Raw genomic sequence first — 17,991 nt, forward strand, 5'->3', positions numbered from 1 at the left:
GCCAATGCAGGGAACACGGGTTCGGGCCCCGGTCCGGGAGGATCCCACACGCCGCGGAGCAGCTGAGCCCGTGAGCCATGGCCACTGAGCCTGCGCGTCCGGAGCCTGTGCTCCGCAATGGGAGAGGCCGCAAGAGTGAGAGGCCTGCGTACCGCAAAAAAAAAAAAAAAAAAAAAAAAAAAAACCACCATAAACAAATTCAAAAGACAAACAACAAACTGGGAAAATAAATTCCAAAGATAAATAACAAACTGGGAAAACACATTTACATCGTTATATTGCAAACAAAGGGCTACTTTTCCTATAGCATGTATAAAGTGCTAAGAAAAAAAACCCATAACCTGGGGCTTCCCTGGTGTCGCAGTGGTTGAGAGTCCGCCTGCCGATGCAGGGAACACGGGTTCGTACCCCGGTCCGGGAAGTTCCCACATGCCGCGGAGCGGCTGGGCCTGTGAGCCATGGCCGCTGGGCCTGCGCGTCCGGAGCCTGTGCTCCGCAACGGGAGAGGCCACAACACTGAGAGGCCCGCGTACCGCAAAAAAAACCCCAAAAACCAGTAACTCCCTTTTTTGAATGGACAACAATCCCCAAAAAAGGAAATACAAATACCTTTTAAACATAAAAAGATGTTCAATCTCACTCATAATGAAAGAATACAAATTATAATTATCCAGAGCTACCATTTTTCACTTACCAGATTAGCAAAGGTCAAAAGCCAGATAATACTCTGTGTTAATGAGGTTATGGGGAAAGAAAATCCCGCGAGAGCTGCTCGCCCCTGACCCGCGGGCTGCCGGTTCCAGCACAGCCGACTACGCGGGCGCTGCCGAGGCTCTGGGGGACGGGCTGCTGGGGTTTCCACTTCCGCCGCCACGGATTCGCTCCCGGCCGTGGTGGTTTCCTGTGCAGAAGCTGAGGAACCTGCTGGTGTTTTATTTGGAGGCGTGGCTGGCCGACTCGATCTTCGGCCCAGGCCGAGCCGTGGTTCCGGAAATGGAGTGGATGAGCCAGGCCCTGCTGACGGTGGACGCAGTTCACGCCGGGAAGTTGGTGGAAATCACCGTCTTCGGGCGGCCAGCTGTCCAGTGCCGGGTGAAGAGCGTGCTCCTGAGCCTGGCGCCGAGTCACCGGGAGCAGCGCGCCCGAGCTGAGAAGATGGAACAACTCGAGGAGTTCTTGAAGGCCCAGGCACCAGGCCCCCAGGTCCCCCAGCGTCCTGTTGCGTAAGTGTTGTCAGGAGCATGAGAACAGTTCTTCTGCTACTAAAGTTCAAGAGAAGCAAATATTCTTAAATCTATGCATTTATTTTTTTCCTGTATCTTGATGGATAGTGGTTTGATTATTTTGATGCTGATTATTATTTTGCTGATTAATTTACATTCCTATGAGCAATGGTTATTGCTCATAGGAATATAAATTCGTGCAACTATGAAGGAGAGTTTAGCATTATCATTCAAAATCATAACTGTTCATCCCTTTGATCCAGCAAATTCTTTCATTTATTTATTTGAATTTTATTTTTTTATACAGCATGTTCTTATTAGTTATCTATTTTAAACATATTAGTGTATATACGTAAGCAAATTCTACTTAGAGAAATTTATCCTGCAAATTACACATACACACACACACACACACACACACACACACTTCCAAAACAACACATATATAAGGTTATTCATTGCAACATTGTTTGTAAGTTAAAAGCATTAGAAGTAAGTGTGTCCTCCATCAAAAAGAGTTAAATAAACTTTGGTGCATTTGCACAAAGAAATAAGATACCAGCTTCTCCTCTGCCCAGCCTGTGAATGTCAGCTTTCCTCTACACTCAGTCCCAGGTCTTCTTCATTCTCACTCTCAGTAGTGTCTCCCATGCCATGGCTTTAAATGTCTTCATAGAAAATAGCTCATTTCAGAAACCTAATCGTCATCTTTGTTGTTTCACTCTCCCACATTCCCTTCACCAAATACCACTAATGCAGCTCAAAAATATTTTGAGTTTTTTAAACAGCTTTATTGATGTGTAACTGACATGAAATAAACTGCCCATAATTAAGATAAAATAGGTGTATTATTTAATTAGTTTTGACACAGGTACACTCCCAAAACTATCACCACAATCAAGATAATAAACAAATCCATTACCCCCAAAAGTTTCCTAATGCCCCCTTGGAATCCTGCCAGCCCACCCCCCCATCACCCCACACCCCCATCCCCAAGCAGTAACTGATATGCTTGCTGTCACTATAGCTCATTTTGCACTTTCTTGAACTTTAAATAAATAGAATCATACAGTATGAACTCTTTGTCAGACTTCTTTCATGCATCATAATTATTTTACAATTCATCTACATTGTTGTATGCATTAATAGCTCATTCCTTTTTTGCTGAGTAGTGTTCCACTGTATGGAAATATCACAATTGTTTAAACTCACCTATTGATGAACAATTTTTGATCCTTTCCACATTTAGCTATTACATATCAAGTTGTTATGGATGCAAAAATATATTTAATCCATCCAGTTCCCTTCATTTAAAAAAAAAGTAATATGTTTCTTCTTTCTATTTTTTAAAAAATATTTATTTATTTATCTGGTTGCGCTGGGTCTTAGTTGCAGCGTGTGGGATCTTTAGTTGTGGCATGCGAACTCTTATTTGCAGCATATGGGATCTAGTTCCCTGACCAGGGGTCAAACCCGGGCCCCCTGCACTGGGAGTCTTATCCACTGGACTGCCAGGGAAGTCCCTCTTCTTCCTATTTTTAATGCCTCACTTAGTCTGCAATTATCTCTAATGAGTAGATGTAAGGTTCCTTAACTGATCTTTTATCTTCTACTCTTCATCCTACCCAATTCATTCTCCATCCTACAACTACAGTTAACTTCAAAACATATGAGTGCACAGTCCTTTCTTATTTAAAGTCCTTCAATGACCACCACTCTCCACTCTCCTCCCACCCACCCAGTATACTAAGAATAAAACCCAAATTCCATAGCCTAAAGATAATCCAACCTGCCTTACCCAACCTATCCTCTTTAACTTATATAGTACCACCATCTCTCATGGTTATGCTTCTTGACCTACATGATCTTTCTCTCATTTCCTCAGAATAAAATTAAGGATTATAAAACAACTACCTAAATTTCCTCCTGCTCTTGAAGAGGTTACAGTGAGATGGATTGACCCATTTAAGAAGTGAAGCAAGGAGTCTTTGATCTAAGGAAGAAGGAAAATGAACAAGGCCAAAAACTATGCAGGTCCTTGATGCTGATGGTCAAGGTGCTAAAAGGCAAGTCCAGGTGGGTCACCAAGTCTTTTCATAGATAAAGGCCACAGAAAAGCAACCCAAAATAAAATATGTACAGCTGAAAACAACAGTATGAAATTTAAAAAGATGAAAATTATGAGTGATGATTACTGATATGGAATACAGACAAGGGAAATCTAATATAAAAATAATTGATATTCCTAAAGAAAAGAAGCAAATGGTAAAACAAAAAGTTCTGAAAGATTTAATGACAAAAAGAGAAGACTTAATCCACCAGAAAATTTTTCCCAGGAAAATCAAAGTGTAATTTTGTGTCCAATCAATTGTACTTGAAACATAAAGGTAAGAAACAGACTTTCTCAAATAAGCAACAGTTCATGAAATTTAGTGCTCACAAGCTCTTTGAGAGTCATCCAACATCAAAATACAGCAAGCCGAAAGAAACTAGAAATGGAGGTTCCATGGCCAATGAATGGTGGGTCATTAAACTCATTCAATGGTTTAAAGAAAAAGCAGTGTTGTGAGAATTATGTTTACCAGAGAGAGCAAATTTATTAATCTTGATAAGGTAAAAGTAAAAATAGGCTTACCAGAAATGTGGTCTTGAAGGGATGAGGTAAGGATAGTGTCAAGTTTCTCATCTTCAGAGCAGGAAGTCCATAGACACTGTTCAAGTGGAAGTCTTTTGGTATTTGGGGGGTTTTTTTGTTTGTTTTATAGATTTATTTTATTATTTATTTATTTATTTTTGGCTGTGTTGGGTCTTTGTTGCTGTGTGCGGGCTTTTTCTAGTTGCAGTGAGCGGGGGCTACTCTTCGTTGTGGTGCACGGGCTTCTCGTTGCAGTGGTTTCATTTGTTGCAGAGCACAGGCTCTAGGCGCATGGGCTTCAGTAGTTGTGGCACGTGGGCTCATTAGTTGTGGCTCGCGGGCTCTGGAGCACAGTAGTTGTGGTGCACGGGCTTAGTTGCTCCGCCGCCTGTGGGATCTTCCTGGACCAGGGCTCGAACCCATGTCCCCTGCATTGGCAGGTGGATTCTTAACCACTGTCCCACCAGGGAAGTCCCTTGTTTTTTTTTTTAAGTGAAAGAATCTTCTGAAATTTTAGACTTATTTTTTAGGAAATAAAATTGCTTGATATGAAGAAATTCTTATTAATCTGAGGTTGAGCAATTCTGTCAATTTCATTTGTTTTTCTCCTGTTAAATTCAAGTAAAGAAAAATTGAATGCTTTTTATTTTTGAAAAGCATTTATGATGAGATCCTATTTTTATTAAATAATTTTATTTTTGGCTGCATTGGGTCTTTGTTGCTGCGCATGGGCTTCCTCTAGTTGCGGTGAGCGGGGGCTGCCCTTCATGGCAGTGTGCAGGCTTCTCATTATGGTGGCTTCTCTTGTTGTGGAGCACAGGCTCTAGGCACACAGGCTTCAGTAGCTGTGGCACATGGGCTCTAGAGCGCAGGCTCAGTAGTTGTGGTGCACGGGCTTAGTTGCTCCGTGGCGTGTGGGATCTTCCTGGACCAGGGCTCGAACCTGTGTCCCCTGCATTGGCAGGCGGATTCTTAACCTCTGCGCCACCAGGGAAGCCCTCTGAGATCCTATTTTTATAGAATTATATCTATACACGCATAAGGATACATATAAAGAGAGATGATGACAAAGATCTTGTCTGCCAAAAGTTAATGATGATTATTTCTGGGTAGTTGATAGTGGGTTTTGTTTTGCTTGGTTTTTTGTTTTTTACTTTCTTCTTTAACTTTTCTGTAGTACTTAATTTTTGGTGGTAAGCATGAATCAGTTTACAAAACCCATACGTTTTAATAGGGTGTCTGCCTTCTGAGCTATCACAGGGTATGGCTGGGAAGAGGGAAGTTGACCAGAAGGCCCACTGATCATGGGTCTCACACTTTACAAAGACAAGAAACTCAGATTTTTCAATATTCTCTCCAAAATGAAGATGCACATATTGTAACTGAGATACACTGACAAAATTAAATGTTTAAAACATAGCACATTTTCTTCTTTTTAAAATTATACCTGGAGCTTCAAGATATCCATGCCTCTTTCACACCCTGAGAAGCCCTGCATACATTATTCAAAGTTAAGAAATGCCAGTTTAACACAATGGGAAGGATAGGACCCAGAGGAGGAATCCTGGTTCTCCCTTCCACGTCCTAGATTATGCCCAGTTTTGAGCCTTCTACCAGGCGAATACTATGCAATCCTGATACTGTCATCTACAGAGCTGCAAGCATTGAACAAAACTAGTCCTGGTTAGGTAATGCACAGATTTTGTGTTATGATGGTCATAGCTGATTAATTGCTTAGATTTGGCTTGACTTTGGTCTGCCTTTGATCTGATCACTCAATTTCTAATTTTACTACTTGACTTCAGAAAAAACTCACTGCTTTTCTTACTAGATCTATGATTAAATTATCCGCATGTTTTTTTAACTTACATCACATCTATGGGTATCAGTTCCTACTTATTCCTTGGCTCACTGTTTCTTGACCCCTGGCTGGCTGTAGTATTGTGATATTGGACAAAATGGACCAAGAAAGCAGTGCAACTCACTTGCTTATTAAAGTCTCTATAGCAGTGAAAAGTGAAAAGGATTCACGAGAGTGTTGAGAAATTCTGGCCAGATCAACATCCAGGTTGATGAAACTGAGTACCTCGTGGGAAGCTGGTCCTGGGACTCATGGGTTCTCCCTGCCCGTAAGGTGTGATAGAAATAGTTTTAGAAATAGAAATAGAATCAAGTGATCAGATCAAAGGCAGACTTACCCTACAAGGAATCCTAAAGAGACTCCTTCAAATGAGGTAAAAAGACCTTAGACAGTAACTCTAATTCTCACAAAGAAACAAAGAGCACCAGTAAAGGTAGCTGCATAGGTAAATATATACAAAAGACAGCATAAGTTTATCCTTGTTAGTAACTTTTTCCTTCTATATGATTTAAAAGACAGATGCAAAAAGCAATAATTATAAAACTGTTGATGGGCTTATAATTCATAAAGATGTATAGTTGTAGGACAATAGTAACATAAAGAAAAGAAGAGCAAAGGAGTGATACTGAAGTAGAAAAAAAATTGGAGAAAATAAATAAAATACAATAAATCCTAGCTCTGCTAGTTGTATAACCTTGAGCAATTTTTTTACCCCATCCTGAGTCTCAGTATTCTCCATACAGAGTGTAATATTTACCTTATCCTTAAGTAAAATAATACTTATTTTACAAGCTTGTTGAATGGATTAGTGAAAACAATTTTCTGGAAACATTTTGCACAATGATCGGCACAGGTGCTCAATAAATGTTAGAACTGCTTCTTCTGAGTAATGGGTACTTGGCAGTTTATTATACTACTTTCTCAACTTTTCTGTATCTTGAAAATTTTTTACAGTAAGAAAAAAATTTTAGTGCCAGCTTCATTCCTTTTATGGTCTTTTCTTTGCTTCTTTCCGATTTAACCTATAATTTGATGAATGAGCCTAGAGAAAGAGGAGGTTAACTCTAAATGACTAACTAAGTTATCTCCACAAGGATTTTCTTAGGGGATGCAAGCAGATGAAACATGAATTAGGAAGTTCTCAACTCCACTTTGCACAGAGGTATGTCACATAAATTTAAAATGCAAAAATCCAGATTAACGAAGACAATTGTTTGTCTTTGTCCCCTGTCCTCTGGGACAGCCACCAATGATACACACTTCGTGGTCTCCATGTCTTTGTATAATCCCCAACCTGGAAGTGTGGGCTGGATCTAACAAGTCACGTCTGATAAATAGAATGCAATAAAGGTGATGGGGTGTCACTTCTGAGATTTAGTTATAAACAACTGTGACTCTGTCTTGATGGTTTTCTTTCTCTCTCTGGCTCTGCTCACTTGCTTGCTCTGGTGAAGCAAATGTACATATTGTGAGCTGCCCTATGGAGTGACCCACAAGTAAGGAACTGTAGGAAGCCTCTGGCCAAAATCCACATGTGTGAACTTGGAAATGAATCCATTTCCAGTTGACCTGGAGATGACTAGCTCTGCTGACACCTTGATAGTAGAAAGCCTAAACCACAGGACCCAGATAAGCAGCACCAGATGCCTGACCCAGAGACTGAGAGATAATAAATGTTGTTGCTTTAAGCTGCTAAATGTTGGGGTAATTTTTTATACAACAACACACAACTAAGACACCTGTTTCTTGACAAAAGGAATCAGTGTAGAATGTCTATAAAGATCTTCTATGGATTCAAAATATGATAAGCCTTTCCAGAAATCAACTACACTAATTTTTTTGGAACACTTCTTTTGCAGAAAGTATATTTATATATGCTTTATAGGAGTTATATAAGAGTAAATAGGAGTCACACTGACCACCCAGAACATTCTTATAAAAATTTAAAGTTAAAATTTAAGGTTACCTTAAGGTTCTCCTTGTCTATTTGTTTTTCCCAATCACTCTTATTGTCCCAGTTCCTCGAAACAAAATTAATTTGTTAAAAAGAAGGAGGAGCAAGAAGAGGAGGAGGAGGAAGAGGAAGAGGAGAAAAAAAAAGAAGAAGAAACAACCAGAGAGGTCATCAAGTTTTCATTGGCCAGATGAGATTTACAAACCAGACTTTTAAAAATACTTTGCATGCCAAGAAGATTCACTGAGAAAAGTAATTTCCTACACTGATGGCTATTCTCTACCTGAATCATGAAGACACCTCCTGAATTTTCTGGAACAGTCCCAATTTCAAATCTTCTGCTCCACTTTCCCCTAAGTCAACTTGTACTTGACAAAATCACATGTGCTGATTTGGGTTTGGAAATAATGGGTCCCTAAAATCCTGAATTGCTCTTGAACTAGGCTTGTGTCATTGGTGGGCACAGTATATCAACTCACCTACTAATTATTCACTGAGATCCTTTGATAGCTTCAGTGCTCTGCTATGACAGTCAAAAGAAGGAGCGGAGGGCTTCCCTGGTGGCGCAGTGGTTGAGAGTCCGCCTGCCAATGCAGGGGACACGGGTTCATGCGCCGGTCCAGGAAGATCGCACATGCCGCGGAGCAGCTGGGCCCGTGAGCCATGGCCTCTGAGCCTGCGCGTCCAGAGCCTGTGCTCCGCAACGGGAGAGGCCATGACAGTGAGAGGCCCGCGTACCGCAAAAAAAAAAAAAAAAAAAAAAGCGGAATCTTACAGAAGCCTATAGCGTATTTGGGGAGACTGAACAGCATATATGAAGGTACAGAGCGATCAATTAACTGGCTTCTGGATATAAGAGGTAACTCAGTCGTTCAGAAAAGGAAGGGATCCTTGAGAACTAAAGAAATCTTAGGAGTCGTCATGGAGGAGGAGGAGGACTTGAGATGGAACAAAGGAAGAGTTGACTTCATTTTTGCTGTTCAGAAGTACAAGGTGGGACACAATGAAGTCACAGAACAATTAAGAAAAGAGAACACGTGTGGAGGCATACCTCAAAGGTAGGTTGAATATGAAGAATGTTCCTAGTCCAGTGCTATGTATCTGATCATTGTAATAATGTTAATCACTCCTTTAACGCCTATTACTTGCCAAGCACTATGTTAAACACTACACGCTTACTATCTCATTTATTCTTTTCTTTTTTTTTAGTTTCTATTGGAGTATAGTTGCTTTACAATATTGTGTCAGTTTCTACTGTACAGCAAAGTGAATCATCATTTACTCTTTATAAATAAGACTTACTATTCTTTACAGACAAGAACACTGAGGGGCCCAGAGAAGTTAAATAACTCACCTGAGGTCACAAGCTAATATGTGGCAGAGCCAAGATTTGTAATAGGGAAGAACAAATCTCACTCCATATTGGATCTGTTTCTTTTACTTTAACCTTTGTTTTCTATTGCTTTTGCTACAAATTAAGAATGTTGCTTGTAGCCTGAAATATACAGGACAGCCCATTCTCAAAGCTCTGACCTTTAAAAGTGTAACACTTTTCCATTGATATAGAGATTAAAAAGTTGCACAACAGCACATTTGTCTTATTGGAGGTTTACAGGAACATCATGACCTGACCTACATGGACAGCTGCTAGAACAAAGGATTCTGACACCAAGAAGTTTGCAACCACTAACCATGCCCCTCCTGTTTAGTATAAAAGAAGCCTGAGGGCTTCCCTGGTGGCGCAGTGGTTGAGAGTCTGCCTGCTGATGCAGGGGACACGGGTTCCAGCCCTGGTCTAGGAGGATCCCACATGCCACGGAGCAACTGGGCCCATGAGCCACAACTACTGAGCCTGCGCGTCTGGAGCCATGCTCCGCAACGAGAGGCCACAACAGTGAGAGGCCCGCGCACCGCCATGAAGAGTGGCCCCCGCTCGCTGCAACTGGAGAAAGCCCTCGCACAGAAACGAAGACCCAACACAGCCAAAAATAAATAAATTTATAAAAAATAAATAAAATTTAAAAATAAATAAGCCTGAATTCTAACTTGGGTAAGATAGTTCTTTAGGACACTAGTTCATCATCTTCTCTGACGCCTGGCTTTCCAGATAAAGTCACTATTCCTTGCCCCAACAACTTGTCTCTCAACTTATTGGCCTGTTATGTGGTGAGCAGTACAAGCTTGGACTCAGCAACTGATTCAAGTCCAGGTATGACTGACACCAAAGCTCAAGCTCCTAGCCATGATGCTATCCTAAAATCGAGTATAGAAAACTGCCCAAGAAACATTAGTGCTGAAACTCTTCTGCAAACTCTTCATAGGTAAGTGTCCCACCTGGCCAACCTGAGAGTTCCATCTAATGGGTAGTGAGGACAGACCAAGTGCAGGGGTACTGCACAGCGTAGGAAGCACATACCCTTCCAGTCTTGGCCATACTACTCTCCAGCTGTGGAACTCCTGCAAAGCCACTGACTCTTATTTTCCCTGTGTGGTCTTTAAGGTCACGGTCACCTCTAAACTCTATGTGCAGTATTTGTTTTGCATGCAGAAGGCTTACTTCTCATGACTACACCAAAAATATCCTAACACAATGGTGGGATGTACTGATTTCAAACATCCTTTTTTTGTAGCTCTGAGCTACTAACCTACCACCTAATAAACATGTCTTTGTTCTCCTTGGATGTAACAACAAATGCACATAAGTAATTGCATTAAAACTTATGTGTCATCAATTATTACTACTCACTTTGGGCTCAAGAAGTGCAAAGCCTCAAGGCAAAATGGAAGCTCTAACTTATTTTGCAAAGAAGGTAAAAGACAAAAGACATGTGAATTCTTAAGAAGCTAGAAGGAGGCCTGTTTCTTTCACTCCTAATTCAACTCTCAAACCTAACCTGGTGGTGTTCAAAACATTTCTATGAAGGGAAAATATCTCACCATCTACAGAGACTTCATTATTCTTTTATCCCAAGGAAACTAAAATATTTCCTATTTTTGTTAATTGGACATATCTTCACATTAGGTTATTGCTTTTTTCTGTTTTGCTTTGTGTTTCCCTGATTGGCTTATTGAACTCAGTTTCACATAATCCTTTGAGCAATATCCCCAAAACGGCAGTGTTGTGTTTAACCTAGTTCTATGACAAAGTAAACTGCTTTCCTTCATACTTTAAATGGAAATGTTTTCTTATTGTTCTAATCCCCCATATTCATTTCTGGGATGTTATTCCTCATAAAAGCTCTTTCTCATTACAGAAAATGAGAAGCATAAACAGCGTGGACCTCCTAATGTAGAGTGATGAGAATGTTCTAGAGTAAATGTGGCTAGATCGCAGCTGGTTCTTCTACGTGTCAACATGCATATTAGGAGAAACTGGAATGGGGCTTGAATTTTATTCTCTTCCAGAATTTGGGATCTCATTCACTGCATTCTTCTGTTTCAGAATTTGGAATACTGAAGGATACTATTAAGTCAGAAACTGAAGGGTTAGAGATTTTCCCCTACTTGCAAGCTAACAAGTAAGGCTGCTATATACAGTTGTATATACATGACAGTGACTGAAGAATACACACCGTTTGGACATAGACAAAACTGTTTATTAATCACAACAAAATCAGCACCCAAAGCAATATCTTGCATCAGTTCCCAAAACCCCCATCCCCACAGAGTGACACAGTGGGGACCAGATGTCACCTAGGCAGTCACTGGGGTGCATCACAAGAGAGAAATCCCCAAATTAGGAAAAACTGATTTATATAGGGCTATTGCTGGCTTGCCTATTCTCCCCTCCAGAGAAATAAAGAGGTTTTATTTTTCCTCTGGAGTGTAAGCAAAGCTCTTCAGGGAGAGGAAGAAGATTTTTACTAACCTGGAATGTGTGTAGGGAGGGAGACATTTACGAGCTCTATTATGTCTAGCTTCCAAGGTCATTTACTCTGCAAACATCCTTGAACCAATGGTCCAAAAAGTATAGGAAATGCCATGAAGAACTGCCTTCCAAAGCAGATAGGACTGGGGACGGAAAGTGAGTGCTGTCTCCAGAAAGCAATTTACCCCAGCAAAGCCCACGAGTCTTGGGCCTCCCTCCCAGACCAGCCCCGACCTGCGTGCTCTGGACTCCAGGCTGCCGGTTCACATCCCAACCCTAAATCAGGGAGAAGCTGAATCCCAAAACCTAGTGAACTCTCAGCTGAAAACCAGAAAAGACCTGGCAGAGAGGGGGGAAAAAATCCGTTAGACAGAAATCAGAATAATCAAATAATAGGTGGTACTTGAGAGAGAATGGTTTTTAGAGAATTTTCTAAGCTGATCTGAATGCCTCATTGCTTTCTTATATGACATGCATAGGCTTGGACAAGGCAGGGAAGAAACAGATTAAAGTGCCTGTCAGTTTAGACAATATCCCTGGAGTATAGGGATTGCTCAGAGAGCCCTCAGGAGAGCCCAGAGGAGAAATGATATTACCCAAGATGGGTTCAGGGTGGAAGAGAATTTATCCTGTAATGTCCATGTCCACAGTCCATGCAGTCTGACTCTATTATGTAGACAGACCTGCCAGGAGGAGCTCGCATCAGCAGCCCCCATGATTATAACCAATTAAGATGCTTCATTAGTATATTTCCATTTCTCAGAGTGAAAAACTGGTCTGAAATGGGACAAGCTATTGTTGACAACCCAAGGTACCAATGAGTGTACTGCTTGGAAATATCGTAGTGGTTCTTTGGCGAGAATAGCTTTGAAACTGGGTTATGCTCTCAGCAACAAATCACTGAGTGTTCCTGAAAAATTGAAAGCATCTTGTCTGGGGAAGAGGCATTACTTCTATTTTCTAGCTAAGGTATTTTCTGGCGTTCTGGGGAGGCAAACAGCCAAGATACAGTCTCTTCAGGCTTTCATTTGCTGAGAAAAATGGCCCTTCAGAATCTGTGATATTTTGGGCGCATTAAGCTGAGTGAAATTTGGGGTCATCTAACAGGTTAATGATCCGAATCATTAAACGGGCTACACTAATCTTCCTTCCCACAAGAACAATGTCAGTCGTTTGACTTCTAAAAATGAGGGCACTAGGAAACAGAAGTTGAGATGGGAAAAATTGTGGGCAGCTTGTATGCTCTTTAAACAAGTTCAGGTTCTAATTCAAGAGGAAGAATGTTTACAGGGGTCTTCTCTCTGCACACAAATTATATCTTTAAATATATATACAAATTGTTTTTTTCCTTTGCTTTTAGAATGCTAGTGCTATAAATTAAGTGTTAATTGCTTGGTTTATTGTCCACCTCTCTTGTAGTTAAAATATGCTTTATATACTATGATTAAATTAACCTCTCTTTGGAACTTCCCTGGCAGTCCAGTGGTTAAGAATCCATGCTTCCCAACTGGCAAAGGATTAATCTCCAAAATTTATAAGGAACTCATGCAGCTCAATAACAAAAAAACAAACAGCCCAATCCAAAAATGGGCAGAAGACCTAAATAGGCATTTCTCCAAAGAAGATATACAGACTGCCAACAAACACATGAAAGGATGCTCAACATCACTAATCATTAGAGAAATGCAAATCAAAACTACAATGAGATATCACCTCACACCAGTCAGAATGGCCATCATCAAAAAAATCTAGAAACAATAAATGCTGGAGAGGGTGTGGAGAAAAGGGAACCCTCTTACACTGTTGGTGGGAATGTAAATTGATACAGCCACTGTGGAGAACAGTATGGAGGTTCCTTAAAAAAACTACAAATAGAACTACCATATGACCCAGCAATCCCACTACTGGGCATATACCCTGAGAAAACCATAATTCAAAAAGAATCATGTACCAAAATGTTCATTACAGCTCTATTTACAATAGCCCGGAGATGGAAACAACCTAAGTGTCCATCATCGGATGAATGGATAAAGAAGATGTGGCACATATATACAATGGAATATTACTCAGCCATAAAAAGAAACGAAATTGAGCTATTTGTAATGAGGTGGATAGACCTAGAGTCTGTCATACGGAGTGAAGTAAGTGAGAAAGACAGAGACAAATACCGTATGCTAACACATATATATGGAATTTAAGGGGGAAAAATGTCATGAAGAACCTAGGGGTAAAACAGGAATAAAGACACAGACTTACTAGAGAATGGACTTGAGGATATGCGGAGGGGGAAGGGTAAACTGTGACAAAGCGAGAGAGAGGCATGGACATATATGCACTACCAAACGTAAGGTAGATAGCTAGTGGAAAGCAGCCGCATAGCACAGGGAGATCAGCTCGGTGCTTTGTGACCGCCTGGAGGGGTGGGATAGGGAGGGTGGGAGGGAGGGAGACGCAAGCAGGAAGAGATATGGGAACACATGTATATATATAACTGATTCATTTTGTTGTGAAGCAGAAACTAACACACCATTGTAAAGCCATTATACTCCAATAAAGAAGTTAAAAAAAAAAAAAAAAGAATCCATGCTTCCACTGCAGGGGCCATGGGTTCAATCCCTGGTTGGGGAGCTAGGATCCTGCATGCCAAGCAGTGCAGCCAAAAAAAAAAAATTAAAAAATAAATTAAGCTCTCTTTGTAAACCAGCCATTATGCCTTCATTTGTGTATCTTTGCTTCATAAAATACTGTATTCACAATCTTCTAAGCTTCTAACCTTTAGGAGTATTTACTTAGCCATTATGTCATTCAAACTCAGATTTTTCCATTTTTAATCTCGAGGATTATTCAATCCTTGATATCTGGGGCAACGTTAAATGTGCTAGAAACAATGCTTCCAAGTCCTTACCTCTCCCTATTTCCTATGTGTGTTCAAGCCATTAAGTCTTCCTTTTTTTTTTTTTAATAAATTTATTATTTATTTATTTTTGGCTGCGTTGTGTCTTCGTGGCTGCGCGCGGGCTTCCTCTAGTTGCGGCAAGCTGGGGCTACTCTGTTGCGGTGCGCAGGCGTCCCATTGCAGTGCTTCTCTTCTTGCGGAGCGTGGGCTCTAGGTGCGCGGGCTTCACTAGTTGTGGCACGCGGGCTAAATAACTGTGGCTCACAGGCTTTGTTGCTCTGCAACATGTGGGATCTTCCTGGACCAGGGCTTGAATCCATGTCCCCTGCATTGGCAGGCGGATTCTTAACCACTGCGCTGCCAGGGAAGCCCCAAACCATTAACTCTTAAGAAAATATTTCTTCACGAAAAATAAGGTTTTCCCAGACAAGCTTTGATGGTCATCTGAGGTGGACAAACCCAGAGGTGCCACAAGCAGGTCAGTCTAACACAAAGGACACACCATAAATGAGTGGTGATTCTACTCTGGAAAATAAATTTCTACCAAGAGGAGTGGTACTCAGGCATCATCCAATATTATAGAAGAAGGAAATCCTGTCTCTCTTAAACAAAATAGAATCCAGAACCTCCAAAGTTCATAGGTGGGAAGTGAAAATCCAGATAGGAAAGTCTCTGAAAAAGTGACTTGTTTTAGTCCCACTCTGTGGTAGGCAGAATTCTTAGATGACCCCCAAATAACATGCAATCCCCTCTCCTTGGCATATGGGTAGAATCTGTGAATATGATGAGCTATTACTCCTGTGATTAGATTACATTATATGGCACAGTTGACTTTTTTTAATCGTAAAAAACACTACATAAAATTTACCATCTTAACCATGTTAAAGTGTACAGTTCAGTAGTGTTAATTATAATCAAATTGTTGTGCAGCAGATCTCCAAAACTTTTTCATCTTGCAAAATTGCAACTCTGTACCCAGTGAAAAGTAGTTCCCTATTTCCCTCTCCCTCCAGCCTCTGACCACTTCCATTCTACTTTATGCTTCTATAAATTTGAGAACTTTAGATATTTCATATAAGTGAAATCATATAGTATTTATCTTTTTGTGTGTGACTGGCTTGTTTCTCTTAATGTGCCCAAGTTTTATGAACGTTGTAGCCTATGACAGGGTTTCGATCTTTTGTAAGGCTGATTAATATTCCATGGTATGTATATACCACATTTTGTTTATCCATTCACCCATTGGTGGACATGTGGGTTGCTTCTGTCTCTTGACTATTATGAATAATGCTGCAGTGAACATGGATGTGCAAGTATCTCTTTAAGACTCTGCTTTCGAATCTTTTGGATACATACCCAGAAGTGGGATTACTGGATCATACAGTAGTTCTATTTTTAATTTTTTGAGGAGCTGCCATAATGTTTTCCATAACAGTTGCACCATTTTACAATCTCACCAACAGTACACAAAGGTTCCAATTTCTCCACATCCTTGTAAACACTTGTTATTTTCTGTTTTTTGATGGTAGCCATCCAAACAGGTATGACATGATATCTCACTGTGGTTTTGATTTGCATTTCTCTAATGATTAGTGATGCTGAGCATCTTTTCATATGCCTTTTGGCCATTTATATCATCTTTGAAGAAATGTCTATTCAGGTCCTTTATTCATTGTTTAATTAGGTTATTTTGCTATGATTTAGTTGAAGGAGTTCTTTATATATTCTAGATATTAACTCCTTGTCAGATATATGATTTGCAAATATTTTTCTCATTCCATAGATTACCTTTTTTTTTTTTTTGGCTGCGTTGGGTCTTCGTTGCTGCACATGGGCTTTCTCTAGTTGTGGCGAGCAGAGGCTACTCTTCATTGTGGTGCACGGGCTTCTCACTGCTGTGGCTTCTCTTGCTGTGGAGCACAGGCTCTAGATGTGCGGGCTTCGGTAGTTGCAGCACGCGGGCTCAGAAGTTGTGGCGCACAGGCTTAGTTGCTCCGTGGCATGTGGGATCTTCCCGGACCAGGGATTGAACCCGTGTCCCTGCATTGGCAGGTGAATTCTTAACCACTGCACCACCAGGGGAAGTCCCTCTATAGATTACCTTTTAATGTTGATTTTTTTCCTTTGATGCACAGAAATTTTTGAGCTTGGAGTAGTACCCTATGTATATTTTTGCTTTTGTTGCCTGTGCCTTTGGTGTCACAGCCAAGAAATCACTGCCAAATCTTAAGGTCATGAAGTTTTCCTTGTTTTTTTTCTAGGAATTCTATAATTTTGAGTCTTACATTCAGATCTTTAATCCATTTTGAGCTAATTTTTGTATGTATTGAAAGATAAAGGTACAGTTTTGTTATTCTGCATGTGAGTATCCAGTTTTGCCGGCAACATTTGTTAAAGAGACTGTCCTTTCCCTATTGAGTGGCTGCTTGGCAGCCTTGTTGAAAATCATTTGCTCATATATACAAGGATTTATATTGGGCTCTCTGTTCTATTTTATTGGTTTATGTGGACACAGTTGACTTTCAGAAAGAAAGATTATTCGGGTGTGCCTAACCTAATCACATGAGCCAGGTAAGAGCAGAGAAATTTTTCTGGCCGGTCACTTGAGCAAATCAGCACGAGCAAGATTTGACAAAGGCATGTTACTGAGATGAAGGGGGACCTGTGGCTAAAACTTGAGAGCAGCCTCTAGGAGCCGAGAGTGTGCCCCAGTTGACAGCTGGCAACTGCAAGGAAATGAATTTGGCCAACAATCTAAATGAGCTTGAAAGTGGATCTTCTTCTAGTCGAACCTCATGATGATAACACAGCCGATTCAACATTTTTATTTCAGCCTCATGAGACCCTGAACAGAGGACTCAGTTAAAACGTGCCAGACTGCTAACATACAGAAATGGTGAGATAGTAAATTTCTGGTATTTTGAGATGCAAAATTTGTGGTATTTGTTACACAGCAAGAGAAAACTAACATACCCAGGTCACACCTTCCTCTTTTGATGAGGTCATTCTAATCACTGGGGCCATTAGTCCATTGGACTCCATGGCTCCTTTGTTCTGACCAAAGTTGAGACTGAATGAAACCTTTTTCTTTTTTCTCTTTTTATTTACTTATCTTTAAGGAGGAATTTTTTTTTTTCCAGGGGAAAGTGCGAACGCAGTCCCCCACTACCACAAATTATGCAGTCGAGTTTCCCACATTTGGGGAAATCGCAGGGGTCAGCACATCCGGAGTGCAATGGATAAGCCTCGCCCTGGGAAAACCACCCTCGTGATCATGGTATCTCCCCTGCCAGGTAAGTATTAAGGAGGAATTTTTAAGTTAATGTATTAAGTTTGTAAATAGGTAATATGTTCAGAAATACATGGTTCAGAAATCAAAACAGGTAACATCTCTACGTATTACAGTGAGAGTAATCCCTCGTCGGCCTGTTCTGTTATCCCTCATCTGCCTGTTATCACCTGCCAACCATCTGCCCAGGGAACCACTGCTTCTAGTTTCTTGATATCCTTCCTGAGTTATTTTAAATGCATATATGTGACCAAAAAAACTGTTA

The 17,991-nt window shown here is 40.7% G+C and overlaps 2 protein-coding genes across 4 annotated transcripts in view; one reads left to right on the forward strand and one right to left on the reverse strand.

The window, feature by feature from the left end:
* LOC307192400 (boLa class II histocompatibility antigen, DQB*0101 beta chain-like) overlaps nucleotides 1–821 on the reverse strand; it is a 111,363-nt gene extending 110,542 nt beyond the window's left edge. Inside the window, exon 1 of the mRNA XM_079933222.1 lies at nucleotides 695–821. The gene's annotated coding sequence lies outside the window, so the exon portion shown is untranslated. The remainder of the gene's footprint in view (nucleotides 1–694) is intronic.
* Nucleotides 699–17,760, forward strand: LOC307192479 (oocyte-expressed protein homolog). Of its 3 annotated transcripts, none has more exons than XM_079933391.1 (2): nucleotides 699–1,223; nucleotides 17,578–17,760. In XM_079933391.1, exons 1-2 carry the CDS (start codon nucleotides 736–738, stop codon nucleotides 17,678–17,680), a joined length of 591 nt encoding a protein of 196 aa, XP_079789517.1. In that variant the 5' UTR covers nucleotides 699–735; the 3' UTR covers nucleotides 17,681–17,760. The 3 variants fall into 3 exon arrangements, with proteins under 3 accessions (XP_079789517.1, XP_079789519.1, XP_079789518.1); XM_079933393.1 differs by lacking the exon at nucleotides 17,578–17,760 and adding an exon at nucleotides 17,271–17,315; XM_079933392.1 differs by lacking the exon at nucleotides 17,578–17,760 and adding an exon at nucleotides 3,109–3,434.
* The last annotated feature ends 231 nt before the right edge of the window (nucleotides 17,761–17,991 follow it).

Source organism: Stenella coeruleoalba, assembly GCF_951394435.1.
Source record: "Stenella coeruleoalba genome assembly, chromosome: 10".
NCBI classification, from domain to species: domain Eukaryota; kingdom Metazoa; phylum Chordata; class Mammalia; order Artiodactyla; family Delphinidae; genus Stenella; species Stenella coeruleoalba.

What these genes read in the sequence shown, in the direction of transcription:
- LOC307192479 (XM_079933391.1), top strand. Translation starts at nt 736, where the DNA reads ATGAGGTTATGGGGAAAGAAAATCCCGCGAGAGCTGCTCGCCCCTGAC. An exon ending in GTCCCCCAGCGTCCTGTTGC is followed by an intron (nt 1,224 to 17,577) that starts GTAAGTGTTGTC and finishes TTTTTTTTCCAG; the next exon opens with GGGAAAGTGCGAACGCAGTC.